General features: G+C 35.6%; 2 protein-coding genes across 2 annotated transcripts; both read right to left on the minus strand.

Moving 5' to 3' along the window:
- Nucleotides 1-9,708: 9,708 nt before the first annotated feature.
- LOC141595194 (uncharacterized) lies at nucleotides 9,709-11,125 on the minus strand. Its single transcript, XM_074415165.1, has 2 exons — nucleotides 10,744-11,125; nucleotides 9,709-10,694 (listed from the first exon to the last, which is right to left on the minus strand). Exons 1-2 carry the CDS (start codon nucleotides 11,123-11,125, stop codon nucleotides 9,709-9,711), a joined length of 1,368 nt encoding a protein of 455 aa, XP_074271266.1.
- A 4,193-nt stretch (nucleotides 11,126-15,318) lies between these two features.
- LOC141595195 (uncharacterized) lies at nucleotides 15,319-15,927 on the minus strand. Its single transcript, XM_074415166.1, has one exon. It carries the CDS (start codon nucleotides 15,925-15,927, stop codon nucleotides 15,319-15,321), a length of 609 nt encoding a protein of 202 aa, XP_074271267.1.
- Nucleotides 15,928-16,177: the final 250 nt, after the last annotated feature.

The raw sequence follows: 16,177 nt of genomic DNA on the forward strand, positions 1-16,177 counted from the left end.
AATGAAGTTATCTTTAATAGTGTCCCAACCATCTTTAAAAAAACCCTGATGTATACCCATCTGGACCAGGACTCTTATTAGCATCAATAGAAAAAAGGGCAGTTTTGATCTCAGAGGGGGTGACAGGCTCAAGGAGCTGACAACTTTCAGCAGGACTAAGAATATACCCGTTCTGCATGATAGTAGGGTCAAACTCAGTCACCTTCTCAGTAGATCCCAAAAGACTGACATAGTAATCAAGGAAAGCTTTAGAAATATCCTGAAAATTAGTGCACACATTCCCATGTTGATCAACAACTGTTCTAATATTGGCAGAATTCCTTCTGGCAGCAACCTTTGAAGAGAAGTAAGCAGTACTAGCATCACCCATTCGAATTTCAAAGCCGTTAGCTCTTTGAAAAGCTATGCTTAACTCAATATTTCGAAGATGGCAATAATCTTTGCTGAGATTTTCCTCTTTCAAGCTCAAGTCTCTACTGTGAGGGTCCAGTTGAAGCTGTTCTTGGCAATTTTTGTGCTGCTGTTGCAGGTTCAAAATTCTAGCAGAGAGGTTCATATAGTGCCCCATATGCAGCTGTTTAAATCCCACTTTCAAGTTTTTAAGGTGGTGCACTAGAGAATACATGGCACAACCCTTAATCCTAGTCGACCATTCAGCACCAACAAGAGTCTTGAAACTTTTATCCTGACCCCAACAGTTCAGATATTTGAAGGAGTATTTTCTAGCAGGTTCATTATTCATAAGAGAGATGACCAGTGGTGAGTGGTCAGAGATCCCAGCAGTGAGAGCCTCAGCATAAGAATCAGAGAAAGCCACTAACCAAGGAGCATTCACCAGGGCCCTATCCAATTTCACCCATTTTCTCTCCTCATGATCCTGTTTGTTGGTCCAGGTAAAGCAACAACAGTTCGAAGTTCAAGCTCAGCTAGCCTGAGGAGTTAGCTAGCAATAGCTTCATTAAAGTCATTCATAGCTGCAATACACAGTTGACATTCATAGCTGCAATAAAGTCATTCTTATTCTTATTCTTATTCTTATTCTTATTCTTATTATTATTATTATTATTATTATTATTATTATTATTATTATTATTATTATTATTATTATTATTATTATTATTATTATTATTATTATTATTATTATTATTTTACAAAAACGCAAAATTTTATTAATCAATCAAAAGTTTTAAAGAAATTAGTGGGCATCCGAGATACAACCTGTGCCTCCACTCCCTTAGCGATAACTAAGCCAAGTCTAGTAAAAATGTAAGTGGCCGCGCGAGCCCATGCATCCTGAGAAACAGAGAATTTCTGGATCCGCCAGAGCAAAGCCACAACATCCGTATCCAGCTCGCCTAGCGAAGAAAAAGAGAAGGGTAGGAAACCATAACCAGCCGTCGTGCTTAAATCCTAGTACTTGACACACTTTCGCTGAGCAGCATCAGCAACAACTCGACCCGACACAAAATACGACAACCTTGTCTGAGACAAGGGGGAAGACCCCGTCAGATCGACACACACATCACGCCCCTTGTTCCAGTAATAAAGAAGCAGATCCGCCAGACGAAGGGAGCAAACCATCCCCATCAACCAAACCGATATTAACCTCCCTACCAGCAGAGATCCCCGACCTGTAGTAGATGTCCAATATTATTATTATTTTTATTATTATTATTATTATTATTATTATTATTATTATTATTATTATTATTATTATTATTATTATTATTATTATTATTATTATTATTATTATTATTATTATTATTATTATTATTATTATTATTATTATTATTATTATTATTATTATTATTATTATTATTATTATTATTATTATTATTATTATTAATATTATTGTTATTATTATTATTATTATCATTAATGTTATTAATATTATTATTGTTATTATTATTATTATTGTTATTATTATTATTATTATTATTATTAATTTTATTTTAATTTTAATTTTTATTATTATTATTATTATTATTATTATTATTATTATTATTATTATTATTATTATTATTATTATTGTTGTTGTTGTTATTATTGTTATTGTTATTGTTATTGTTATTGTTATTGTTATTATTATTATTATTATTATTATTATTATTATTATTATTATTGTTATTGTTATTGTTATTGTTGTTGTTGTTGTTGTTGTTGTTGTTGTTGTTGTTGTTGTTGTTGTTGTTGTTGTTGTTGTTGTTGTTGTTGTTGTTGTTGTTGTTGTTGTTGTTGTTGTTGTTGTTGTTGTTGTTGTTGTTGTTGTTGTTGTTGTTGTTGTTGTTGTTGTTGTTGTTGTTGTTGTTGTTGTTGTTGTTGTTGTTGTTGTTGTTGTTGTTGTTGTTGTTGTTGTTGTTGTTGTTATTGTTGTTATTATTGTTGTTGTTATTGTTATTGTTATTGTGATTGTTATTGTTATTGTTATTGTTATTGTTATTGTTATTATTATTATTATTATAATTTTTTTATTAAAACGCAAACTTTTATTAATCAATCAAAAGTTTACAAGAAATTAGTGGGCAGCCGAGATACAATCTGGGCCCCCACTCCCTTAGCGATAAAAAAAGTAAGTCTATTAAAAATGTAAGCGGCCGCGCGAGCCCCTGCATCCTGAGAAACGGAGAATTTCTGGATCCGCTAGAGCAAAGCCACAACATCCGTATCCAGCTCGCCTAGCGAATAAAAAGAGTAGGGTAGGCAGGGGCGGATCCAAGAGTAGGCTACTCGGGCTATTGCCCGAGTAGTTTCTGAGGAAAGCAAAAATATATAGATTATGAAGTACTATAGAATCACATGGTTGCTTGTAGACTGTTGGTTTGTTGTTTGGTTTCCATAGAAGGTACCCGGGTTCGACTCTCACTAATGAATTTTTTTTCCTCATCATGTATTATGCGCTGAACTATAGGCTTAAGATTCACTTTATTTTACAATTTTACATTGTCCGGCTTACACCATTAGCCTATATTTATATAGATACAATATTTGGTGATTATTTCTTCTCATTATATATGAACTACTAGTTATTTTCTCTCTTTATTTATTTACAAACTTATACTCTTTTTTCTATTTGTTGTAGACTTATAGCTATTTCTTTTTATCTTTCTTTCCAATCATTCAATCAATTATCAATCATTTAACTATTAAGACTAAAATATGATACTCCAGGAGAAAAAAATTATATAATATTACCTCCATTATAATTATAATAAATTGTATACTCTCTATGTCTTAAACATTTGTCTACTGGTTAAAACACCCCCTTACAAATATTAAAAATTGAGAAAATATTTGAAAAGAGAGAGTATCATTTTTTAAAATTACCTTGAATACCTTGGAATTTAAAAAAAAAAATTCTATATTCTTATCGAATGCAGTATGAGTACAAGTTAATTGAAATAAATTTTGCTAAGCTTCGTTGAAAAAAAAAAGTTGAATAATTATAAATTAGCTTCATTCATCATCCAACATGAAAAGTATCTCACGGATAAAAAGTAATAAAGAATACTTAGTAATTTTTATATTTGGTTCAAATACTACATAAATAAATGACACATAAATTTAATGTCCTTACAAATTTTTAAAAGTTGTCGACTTACAAGTCTTATATTTAGAAAAAAATCACTTTGTATAGTTTTAAAATTTAGCCCCAAATAGACGGAATTCCTGGATCCGCCCCTGAGGGTAGGAAACCATAACCAGCCATCGTGCATAAATCCCGGTACTTGGCACACTTTCGCCCGAAAGAAGACAACAACGACCCGGCAAAAAATCGGACAACCTGATGCGAGATAAGGGGAAGACCCCGTCAGATCGACACACATCACGCCCCCTGTCCCAGGAATAAAGAAGCAGATCCGCCGGACGAAGGGAGCAGCCAAGCCCATCAACCAAACCGATATCAACCTCCCTACCAGCAGAGATCCCCGGCCTCTAGTTTATTATTATTATTATTATTATTATTATTATTATTATTATTATTATTATTATTATTATTATTATTATTATTATTATTATTATTATTATTATTATTATTATTATTATTATTATTATTATTATTATTATTATTATTATTATTATTATTATTATTATTATTATTATTATTATTATTATTTTAAAACACAAACTTTTATTAATCAATCAAAAGTTTACAAGAAATTAGTGGGCAGTCGAGATACAATCTGGGCCCCCACTCCCTTAGCGATAACAAAGCTAAGTCTAGTAAATATGTAAGCGGCTGCGCGAACCCCTGCATCCTTAGAAACAGAGAATTTCTAGATCCGCTTGAGCAAAGCCACAACATCCGTATCCAGCTCGCCTAGCGAAGAAAAAGAGAAGGGTAGGAAACCATAACCAGCCGTCGTGCATAAATCTCGGTACTTGGCACACTTTCACTGAGCAGCATCAGCAACAACCCGACCCGGCATAAAATCGGACAACCAAGTCTGAGATAAGGGGAAATACCCCGTCAGATCGACACACACATCACGCACCCTGTCCCAGGAATAAAGAAGCAGATCCGCCGGACGAAGGGAGAAGCCATGCCCATCAACTAAACCGATACCAACCTCCCTACCAGCAGAGATCCCCGACCTGTAGCAGATGTCCATTATTATTATTATTATTATTATTATTATTATTATTATTATAAAAGGATGCGCGCAGCTTTCATTAAAATAAAATTAAAAGTTTACATGAAATTGGTGGGGAGCCGAGAGACAATCTCAGCTCCCACACCTTTAGCAACAGCAAAGCTAAGTCTAGTAAAAATGTAAGCGGCCACCCGAGCCCCAGCATCCTGAGATACCGAGAATTATTATTATTATTATTATTATTATTATTATTATTATTATTATTATTATTATTATTATTATTATTATTATTATTATTATTATTATTATTATTATTATTATTATTATTATTATTATTATCATCATCATCATCATTATTATTATCATCATTATTATTATTATTATTATTATTATTATTATTATTATTATTATTATTATTATTATTATTATTATTAATATTATAATTTTTTTTTTTTAAAACGCAAACTTTTATTAATCAATCAAAAGTTTACAAGAAATTAGTGGGCAGCCGAGATACAATCTGGGCCCCCCACTACCTTAGCGATAACAAAGCTAAGTCTAGTAAATATGTAAGCGGCCGCGCGAGCCCTTGCATCCTGAGAAACAGAGAATTTCTGGTTCCGCTTCAGCAAAGCCACAACATCCGTATCCAGCTCGCCGAGCGAAAAAAGGAGAAGGGTATGAAACCATAACCAGCCGTCGTGCTTAAATCCTGGTACTTGGCACACTTTCGCTGAGCAGCATCAACAACAACCCGACCCAACACAAAATCAGACAACCCAATCTGAGACAAGAGGGAAGGCCCCGTAAGATCGACACGCACATCACGCCCCTAGTCCGGGTAATAAAGAAGCAGATCCGTCGGACGATGGGAGCAGCCATCCTCATCAACCAACATGATATCAACCTCCCTAGGAGCAGAGATCCCCGACCTGTAGCAGATGTCAAATATTATTATTATTATTATTATTTTTTTTTTTTCTTTTTTTTATTAAAACGAAAACTTTTATTAATCAATCAAAAGTTTACAAGAAATTAGTGGGCAGCCGAGATACAATCTGGGCCCCCACTCCCTTAGCAATAAAAAAAGTAAGTCTATTAAAAATACAAGCGGCCGCGCGAGCCCCTGCATCCTGAGAAACATAGAATTTCTGGATCCGCTAGATCAAAGCCACAACATCCGTATCCAGCTCGCCTAGCGAAGAAAAAGAGAAGGGTAGGAAACCATAATCAACCGTCGTGCATAAATCTCGGTACTTGGCACAATTTTTTGACGAGCAAAGATCAAGAACAACCCGACCAGTACAAAATCGACAACCCGATCCCGAGACAAGGGGAAGCCCCCGTCAGATCGACACACATATCACGCCCCCTGCCCCAGGAATAAAGAAGCAGATCCGCCGGACAAAGGGAGTAGCCAAGCCCATCAACCAAACCGATATATACCTCCCTACCAGCAGAGATCCCCGACCTGTAGCAGATGTCCATTATTATTATTATTATTATTATTTTTATAAAAACGCAAACTTTTATTAATCAATCAAAAGTTTACAAGAAATAGTGGGCAGCCGAGATACAATCTGGGCCCCCACTCCCTTGGCGATAACAAAGCTAAGTCTAGTAAAAATGTAAGCGGCCGCACGAGCCCTTGTATCCTGTGAAACAGAGAATTTCTGGATCCGCTTGAGCAAAGCCACAACATCTTTATCCAGCTCGCCTAGCGAAGAAAAAGAGAAGGGTAGGCAGGGGCGGATCCAAGGGTAGGCTACTCGGGCTATTGCCCGAGTAGTTTCTGAGGAAAACAAAAATATATAGATTATGAAGTACTATAGAATCACATGGTTGCTTGTAGACTGTTGGTTTGTTGTTTGGTTTCCATAGAATGTACCCGGGTTCGACTCTCACTAATGAATTTTTTTTCCTCATCATGTATTATGCGCTGAACTATAGGCTTAAGATTCACTTTATTTTACAATTTTACATTGTCCGGCTTACACCATTAGCCTATATTTATATAGATACAATATTTGGTGATTATTTCTTCTCATTATATATGACTTACTAGTTATTTTCTCTCTTTATTTATTTACAAACTTATACTCTTTTTTCTATTTGTTGTAGACTTATAGCTATTTCTTTTTATCTTTCTTTCCAATCATTCAATCAATTATCAATCATATTACTATTAAGACTAAAATATGATACTCCGGGAGAAAAAAATTATATAATATTACCTCCATTATAATTATAATAAATTGTATACTCTCTATGTCTTAAACATTTGTCTACTGCTTAAAACACCCCCTTACAAATATTAAGAATTGAGAAAATATTTGAAAAGAGAGAGTATCATTTTTTAAAATTACCCTGTACACCTTGTAATTGAAAAAAAAAATCTACATTCTTATCGAATGCAGTATGAGTACAAGTCAATTGAAATAAATTTTGCTAAGCTTCGTTGAAAAAAAAAAGTTGGATAATTATTAATTAGCTTCATTCATCATCCAACATCAAAAGTATCTCACCGATAAAAAGTAATAAATAATACTTAGTAATTTTTATATTTGGTTCAAATACTACATAAATAAATGACACATACATTTAATGTCCTTACAAATTTTTAAAAGGTATCGACTTACAAAGCTTATATTAAGAAAAAAAACACTTTGTATAGTTTTAAAATTTAGCCCCAGATAGACGGATTTCCTGGATCCGCCCCTGAGGGTAGGAAACCATAGCCAGCCGTCGTGCATAAATCCCGGTACTTGGCACACTTTCGCTGAGCAGCATCAGCAATAACCTGACCCGGCAAAAAATCGGACAACCCAGTTTGAGATAAGGAGGAAGACCCCGTCAGATCGACACACACATCACGCCCCATGTCCCAGGAATAAAGAAGCAGATCCGCCGGACGAAGGGAGCAGCCATGCCCATCAACTAAACCGATATCAACCTCCCTACCAGCAGAGATCCCCGACCTGTAGCAGATGTCCATTATTATTATTATTATTATTATTTTTTATTTTTTATTTTTTTCAAGAAATTATAGTCCATTTGATTCATCCTTAAAGGGGAAATAACAAAATAGACAAGCTTTCAAGGCAAAAGTAATAACCCCTAAGGCTAGACTAAACTTAAGAGCAGTTTAGCCTTTGAATAGCCTGTTCATAAACGACACTAGGGACTCTATGTGAAATACGAGTACAAACATTGATTCTAATAAGATGTAACAACCGAGCTTCAGTATGCTCCAATCCCTGAAAGATACGAGAATTTCTTTCATGCCATATCTGATAGCAAGTAGATGTTATGCTGCTTCTTAGCCATCCATTTTTCCAATGCCGAGAACGTTTCCTAGCAGCACACCAATGGAGTTCAGCAATGGGGTTAACAGATCTACCCGTCAAAGCAAGCCAAGTATGGATGCCGTGCCAGATTTTTTGAGTAAAGGAGCAAGTACAGAAGAGATGATCATGAGTCTCAAGAGCACTTTTACAAACAATACACCTATTTACCATATAGATACCCCTGCAAGCAAGATTGTCCAGCGTAGCAAGCTTGTGTTGCAAAGCCAGTGTGGTAAGCACCCTATGGCTAGGAATAATGATGAACTGGTGGTGAAGAGCAGGTGCCCATCCAAGGATAGGTTTGCGTTGTCTAAACCAGTGGTATGCTTTAGTAATACTGAATTTGCCATTCAGGGTCCAAGAATGGAGCAAGTGTGTTGCAGCATCAACAGACTGAGCCTGGCAGAGAATAGCATCCCTAATAGTAATAATGCTCTTGAGACTTTCAGAGTGGTAGTCTTTGATCTGGATGCTCCAGATGGAGTCATGAGTCAAATAGTAAGCTTTCATCCATTCATACCAAAGCCCTTCCGCTGAGTATTCAAAATCCAGACCCATTTGGCTAGAACAGCTTTGTTCCAAGAGAGTAGTTCCTTGATGTCAATACCCCCTTCATTCCAAGGAGTACAGATGTCAGACCAGCTTTTGAAGACAAGTTTCCTATGACCATCTTCTTGATTCCAGAAAAAATCTTTACAGAGCTTGTTGATGATTTTAACAATGTTTTTGGGCAGAAGAACAGTAGCACACCAGAAGTTAGTGAGCCCAAATATAACAGAGTTAAGGAGCTGAGCTCTTCCTGCAAAAGAGAAGAATTTTGTAGTCCAGTGGTTCAGGTGAGTCTGGATTTTCTGAATCAAAGTTCCATAAGTATCTAAAGAATTCCTGGAGCTATGCAAGGGAACTCCCAAGTATCTAAACGGGACAGTACCCTCAGAGAAGCCAGTAAGTAGAAGAATTTGATGCTTAACATCAGTAGCCACTCCTCCAAAGTAGATATCAGTCTTGTCAGGGTTAGCTGATAATCCAGACCAGTCAGAGAATGAACCGAGGGTGCACAGAACAGCATCTACAGATGGTACATCCTCTCTAGTAAAAAGCATTAGGTCATCATAAAAGATTAAGTGGGTGAGGCCAATCTTATTGCATTTAGGATGGAATGAGACCTGATGTTGTAAACAAATTTTCCTCAGGTATCTAGAGAGAATCTCCATAATAAGAACAAAGAGGTAGGGTGAGAGAGGGTCTCCTTGCCTAAGCCCACTTTTGCCCATAAAAAACCCATGAACAGAACCATTAACTTTGATGGAGAACCATGAGCTAGTGATGCATCCCATGATCCATTTAATAAAAGTGTCAGGAAACTTGAGAGCTTGCAGCATCTGATGAATAAAATCCCATTAAAGAGAATCAAACGCATTCCTAATGTCAAGCTTGACTAAGCATCTAGGAGTAAGCTATTTTCTCCCATAGCCTTTAACCAAGGATTGAGACATCATAATATTCTCATGAATATTCCTCCCTTTAATAAATGTTGCTTGCTCATGACCAATGAGACTAGGAAGAATATTTTGAAGCCTATTAGTAAGAATTTTACAGATAGTCTTATAAAAAGTGGTGCGGCAAGAGATGGGCCTGAAGTCCATGACAGAATTGCAAACCTTTTTCTTAGGAATGAGAGTAATGAATGTGGCACTAGCCTGCTTGCTGAGTCTGCCATTATTAAAGTAAGCCTAAATGGCTTTACAATAGTCAGGTCCAACAATGTCCTAGGAAGCCTTAAAGAAAGCAGAAGAGAATCCATCAGGCCCTGGGCTTTTATCAGACCCAATACTGAACACAACAGCTTTGATTTCCTCTATATCAATGTGGGAAATAAGAGTAGCAATATCCTCCTCCTGAACACAAGAGCCAGTCTGAATGCAAGAGACATCAATAAGAGAAGTATATTGAGATTGACCAAGAAGATGCTGATAATAGTCAATAAATCCATCAGCAACACTTTCCAGGCCAAGTCTCTCATTCCCATCTTTATCCTGAATGTGGCCAATAATTTGCTGTTGCTGCCTCTCATGAATTCTGGAAAATAAATACTTTGAAGATGAATCATTGTAGGCAATATGATCAATTTTAGCTTTATGCTTCAAGATTGTGCTATCAGCAGCCCTGAGCTTAATATATTTGGCGATGAGTTCCCTTTCCTGAGCATATAGAGAAGCTGAGGAAATATTATCTTGAATGTTCTTTTGACAGTCATAGAGTTGATCCCTACAAGTTTTGATTCTATGGTTAATTTGGGTAAAATTATCCTTGTGCAAAGTCCTCAGTCTTTTTTGGACATTTTTTAATCTACTAAAGAGTGTAAAAATGAGAGAGCCTTGGACAGGTTCCATCCAGGCTTCCTGGACCAAAGTAGAATAAGTAGGATGATCAATCCAACAGTTAAGAAAGCTAAATCGTGATCCAGAATGCTTGTCCTTAAAGACAGTAACAAGTATAGGGGAATGATTAGACACTCCTACAGGAAGAAAATCAGTAGAGGTAGCAAGGTCCTGGGATTGCCAGGCAACATTAGTTAGTGCCCTATCCAGTTTAGACCAGACCAGGGTATCAATATCCTGCTTATTAGTCCAAGTCATCTCACAACCAGAGCTAGTAATATCCTCAACTCCACAGTGAAGCAGACAAGAGTTGCAATCCAAAATATCAGCTAGATTTGGGGGGGGGGGTATTACTAATCCGTTCAGTGACATCTCTGACAAAATTAAAATCACCAAGAATAATCCACTTATGGACCTGCTTACTGATAGCAAGAAGATTGGTCAAAAGATCATCACGAGTTCTAGCCTGGTTACTGGCATAGACCATAGTGAGATAAAACTTACTACAGGTGGCATGATGAAGTACCTCACAGTGTATGAACTGGGAGTGAATGATTAAAGGATGAATATCCACCTTGCTAAGTCTCCAAATGAGCCATATTCTGCCATTTATATGAGCATTGTAATTGCAAACTACTTTAAAAGCTTTAAATTTGGAACTAATAACCTTTTTAGCTTTCTTTTCCTTTATTCTGGTTTCCAACATACCCATAATATCAACCTGATGGAGCTTGATAAAATCAAGAACTTTATGTTGCTTAAGGGGGTCATTCCCACCTCGAATGTTCCAAGAAGAAATCTTCATTGTTGAGTGTCAGGAGGTTTTGGTTCCCATATCCCTGTGTTCTCTCTAGTTAATTCAACTTTGACAGCAAGAATATTCAGAGTTTTATGTGAGGTGCTCATGATGGTTGTAGCAGTAACTATCTGATCCCCAGAATCACAGGAGGAAGCTCTCTTCAAGGCTATTTGAGCTGCCTCATACTGTGTCACCCTGTTGCATTCTTGATGCATTTCAGAAGCCTGAAGAGAGGAGGGTGTTACTTGAACTGGAATCTGGTGGCCTAGTGCAGTACATTCTGAGCCAACAGAATTCTCATTCAGCACACCATCCTGTTCATGAGGACTATCCGAGGTATCACCTAGCAGACAGGGTTCAAGAGTAGTGCTACCACAAGGATCAGTGCCAGTAGTATCATCAGCAACAGTAATAGGAGTATCAGCATCATCAGTTCGAGTTCGAGTAGAATCAGTTTGATCAGTCAAAGGGGAAAATCGATTATTTGGGTCAAGAGATAAAGATGACTTGTCTCTCTTCAAGGCTATTTGAGAACTAGTCACCCTCTCCTTCCTGCTGCATTCTAGATGCTTTTCAGAGGACCATGAAACTAGTGTGCCATCCTTAGCAGGAGTGTTAAGGGATCTAGCAGCACCAGTCATGGTCCCTGAGGTACCACCTAGCAGACAGGGCTTAGAACCTTTAAGGGAGTATTTAGAGATAGGTTTGTAAACCTTCTTTGGAGCTGGAGCTGGAGCAGCTTTCCTGGCTTTCCCATGTTTACAAGATTTGGCTTGATGGCCCATTTTCCCACATTCAGAGCAGTAGTATGGCAACCATTCATAGTCCACTCTTTGTTCAGAAGGACCAAAAGAGGTGTTAATAGTGATGAGATCAGGGAGAGAAGAAGAAATATCAGCTTCCGCCATGATCCTAGCAAAGGAGAGCTTTTCTTTACATGTAGTAGGCCTGTCAGCAAACATAGGCCTCCCAATCTTACTGGCCATTTTGCTAAGGACAGCTGAGGACCACAAATAAGGATTAAGGTCAGGGAAAATAACCCAGATTGGAATCTTGGAGACTCTATCCATGGCAGTAGAGAAGTTGGGATACCATTGCTTGAGGATAATAGAGTATGACCCCATCTTCCAAGGACCACCTTTCAGAATATTGGTCATGTCAGCCTCATTATCAAACCTAAAACTAAACCAACCCTTCTTGAAGTATTGAATAATTGGCTTAGAAATAGACCCCCAATGCTTATCAATGAATTCAGTGACTTGTTTTAGGGAAGGTTTGGATCCCAAAACATTACCCATAAGAGTGAATTGCCAAAGTTTAAGTTCATCCTGAAAATCCTCAAGCTCAATATTGATCTCAGAAGCAGTGAGGCTTGGTTCATGGAAACACAAACTCATTCCTATTTTGTTTTTGGGTTTAACTACATCTTTCCAAGATTTGGTTTCAGATGTAGCAGATGCAGGTTTAGATACTACAGCAGAAGTAGCGGGTGAAACCACATTATCAGAAGCAGACATAGAAGGAACCTCAGAATTATCAGAAGTAGGTGCTACAACTGTATTAGGGTTGATCACAGGGATAATACTAATCATAGCAGTAGGATTAGGATCATCCAGAGTAATTACAGTATCAGAAGTAAGCACATCAGCATTAACAATTGTAGGAACAGTCATACACGCAGGATTAGCAAGAGTATTCATAAAATCCACATTTTCAGTTACAATTTGTACCGATTTTTCGCCCAATTTGGAAGAAATTCCAGTATTATTCGTAACCATATATGATTTAGGTTTAGGAGACCGAGAATTATGCGCAGATTTAGGTTTCGCAGAAGAAATGGCATCAACAATTAAATCGTTCAAGCTTAAGGAAGTATGATTTGGGGAAAAATGGGTGTGGGAGATGAGAGAAGAATCACACACCAAATCGGTATCGTAGGCATCAAAGGAAGGTGAGGAACCTATTGGTGCACGAATATTTGGAGGACGTCCCCTCCCGCGCGCCATGATCGAGGTTTGAAGCAGTAACAATGGCGGAAGAAAACAGCGGATTCTGTTATAGAGAGAGAAAGTTCTTCTCTCTAAACCCGCGCGCCATTATTATTATTATTATTATTATTATTATTATTATTATTATTATTATTATTATTATTATTATTATTATTATTATTATTTATTATTATTATTATTATTAGTATAATTATTATTAGTATAATTATAATTATAATTATAATTATAATTATTATTATTATTATTATTATTATTATTATTATTATTATTATTATTATTATTATTATTATTATTATTATTATTATTATTATTATTATTATTATTACCATCATCATCATTATTATTATTATTATTATTATTATTATTATTATTATTATTATTATTATTATTATTATTATTATTATTATTATTATTATTATTATTATTATTATTATTATTATTATTATTATTATTATTATTATTATTATTATTATTATTATTATTATTATTATTATTATTATTATAGCAAACTTTTATTAATCAATCAAAAGTTTACAAGAAATTAGTGGGCAGCCGAGATACAATCTGGGCCCCCACTCCCTTAGCGATAACAAAGCTAAGTCTAGTAAATATGTAAGCGGCCGCGCGAGGCCCTGCATCCTGAGAAACAGAGAATTTCTGGATCCGCTTCGGCAAAGCCACAACATCCGTATCCAACTCGCCTAGCGAAAAAAAAGAGAAGGGTAGGAAATCATAACCAGCCGTTGTGCTTAAATCCTGGTACTTGGCACACTTTCGCTGAGCAGCATCGTCAACAACCCGACCCGACACAAAATCAGACAACCCAGTCTGAGACAAGGGGGAAGACCCCGTCAGTTCGAGACACACATCACACCCCCTGTCCCGGTAATAAAGAAGCATATCCGCCGGACGAAGGGAGCAATCATCCCCATCAACCAACATGATATCAACCTCCCTACCAGCAGAGATCCCCGACCTGTAGCAGATGTCCAATATTATTATTATTATTATTATTATTATTATTATTATTATTATTATTATTATTATTATTATTATTATTATTATTATTATTATTATTATTATTATTATTATTATTATTATTATTATTATTATGATTATTATTATGATTATTATTATTATTATTATTATTATTATGATTATTATTATTATTATTATTATTATTATTATTATTATTATTATTATTATTATTATTATTATTATTATTATTATTATTATTATTATTATTAGTATTAGTATTATTATTAGTATTTTTTTTAATTATTATGAATGGATGCGTGCAGCTTTCATTAAAAGAAAAATAAAAGTTTACATGAAATTGGTGGGGAGCCAAGATACAATTTGGGCCCCCACTCCCTTAGCGATAATAAAGCTAAGTCTAGTAAAAATGTAAGCGGCCGCGCGAGCCCCTGCATCCTGAGAAATCGAGAGTTTCTGGATCCGCTTGAGCAAAGCCACAACATCCGTATCCAGCTCGCCTAGCGAAGAAAAAGAGAAGGGTAGGAAACCATAATCAACCGTCGTGCATAAATCTCAGATTGGCACAATTTTTGACCGAGCAAAGATCAAGAACAACCCGACCAGGCACAAAATCAGACAACCCAGTCTGAGACAAGGGGGAAGCCCCCGTCAGATCGACACACATATCACGCCCCCTGCCCCAGGAATAAAGAAGCAGATCCGCCGGACGAAGGGAACAGCCATGTCCATCAACTAAACTGATATCAACCTCCCTACCAGCAGAGATCCCCGACCTGTAGCAGATGTCCATTATTATTATTATTATTATTATTATTATTATTATTATTATTATTATTATTATTATTATTATTATTATTATTATTATTATTATTATTATTATTATTATTATTATTATTATTATTATTATTATTATTATTATTATTATTATTATTATTATTATTATTATTATTATTATTATTATTATTATTATTATTATTATTATTATTATTATTATCATTATTATCATTATTATCATTATTATTATCATTATTATTATCATTATTATCATTATTATTATTATTATTATTATTATTATTATTTTATTTTATTTTATATATTTTTTTTTGCAAGAATAGCAAGCCATGTGTATTCTTCGATATAGGGAAAAAAAAGGAGACCAATCTTACAAAAGAGAACCAATAGAGAACCTAATCAAGCATTAATGGACCCTATAATCTCCCCTTCTTTTGAGGGAGAATTTACAGACAATAATCGTATAGTAACAAAATATTTTATGCGTTTGACAACATAATCTTCATCATGTTCTAACCCCTGAAAAATTCTGATATTTCTTTCCTCCCATAGACTATAAACTGTAGCCCCCAAGCAGCTAGAAAACCATTGAGCCTTCCAATGCTTCCTGACCCTCTTACCCGCTATCCAGTGGACCTCTTTGCTCAGTTTAGACGTCCTGTGCTGCACTCTTAGCCAATGCAAAACTTGATGGCAAATAGCAGCAGAAAAAATGCACTGAAAGAAAAAGTGTTTATGCGTTTCATTGTCAGCTTTGCATAAAACACATCTGTTAACCAGTGAGATTCCCATGTGGTTCAATTTATCAATAGTAGCCAGTTTCTGTTGCATAGCTAGCATAAGAAACACACTGTGTTTAGGCAGAATAGCTCGATGCCAGACTGTTGCTCCCCAACTGATTGGATTACCTTTCCTGCGAAACTTATCATAAAGTAAGGATAGCTGAATGCATCCCTTCTTGACACACGATGGACAAGAAGCTTTATTGATTGGTCCATTGCCCACCATATTAATGACTCATCCCTAACCAAAGAAAATACTCCTCCAACTCTCAGAATGAGTATTTTTCTTCTGAAGAGTCCAAAAATCACCAGACTTAATGTTGTAAGCATAATTCCAGTTGTTCCATATGCTATCAGAGTGTTGAATAATCCCCCAAATCCACTTACATATGATGCATTTATTCCAGGCTAAAATTTCCTTAATATTAAAACATCCTTCAGTATAAGGGGCACAACAAGAATCCCAACTCTTCATA

The sequence above is a fragment of the Silene latifolia genome, chromosome 8, assembly GCF_048544455.1.
Source record: "Silene latifolia isolate original U9 population chromosome 8, ASM4854445v1, whole genome shotgun sequence".
NCBI classification, from domain to species: Eukaryota; Viridiplantae; Streptophyta; class Magnoliopsida; order Caryophyllales; family Caryophyllaceae; genus Silene; species Silene latifolia.

Coding starts and splice junctions, on each gene's coding strand:
- LOC141595195 (XM_074415166.1), bottom strand. CDS start 15,927: ATGGTGGGCAATGGACCAATCAATAAAGCTTCTTGTCCATCGTGTGTC.
- LOC141595194 (XM_074415165.1), bottom strand. CDS start 11,125: ATGAAGATTTCTTCTTGGAACATTCGAGGTGGGAATGACCCCCTTAAG. Junction 10,695..10,743: donor GACCAATCTTCTTGCTATCA/GTAAGCAGGTCC, acceptor TAATTTTGTCAG/AGATGTCACTGAACGGATTA.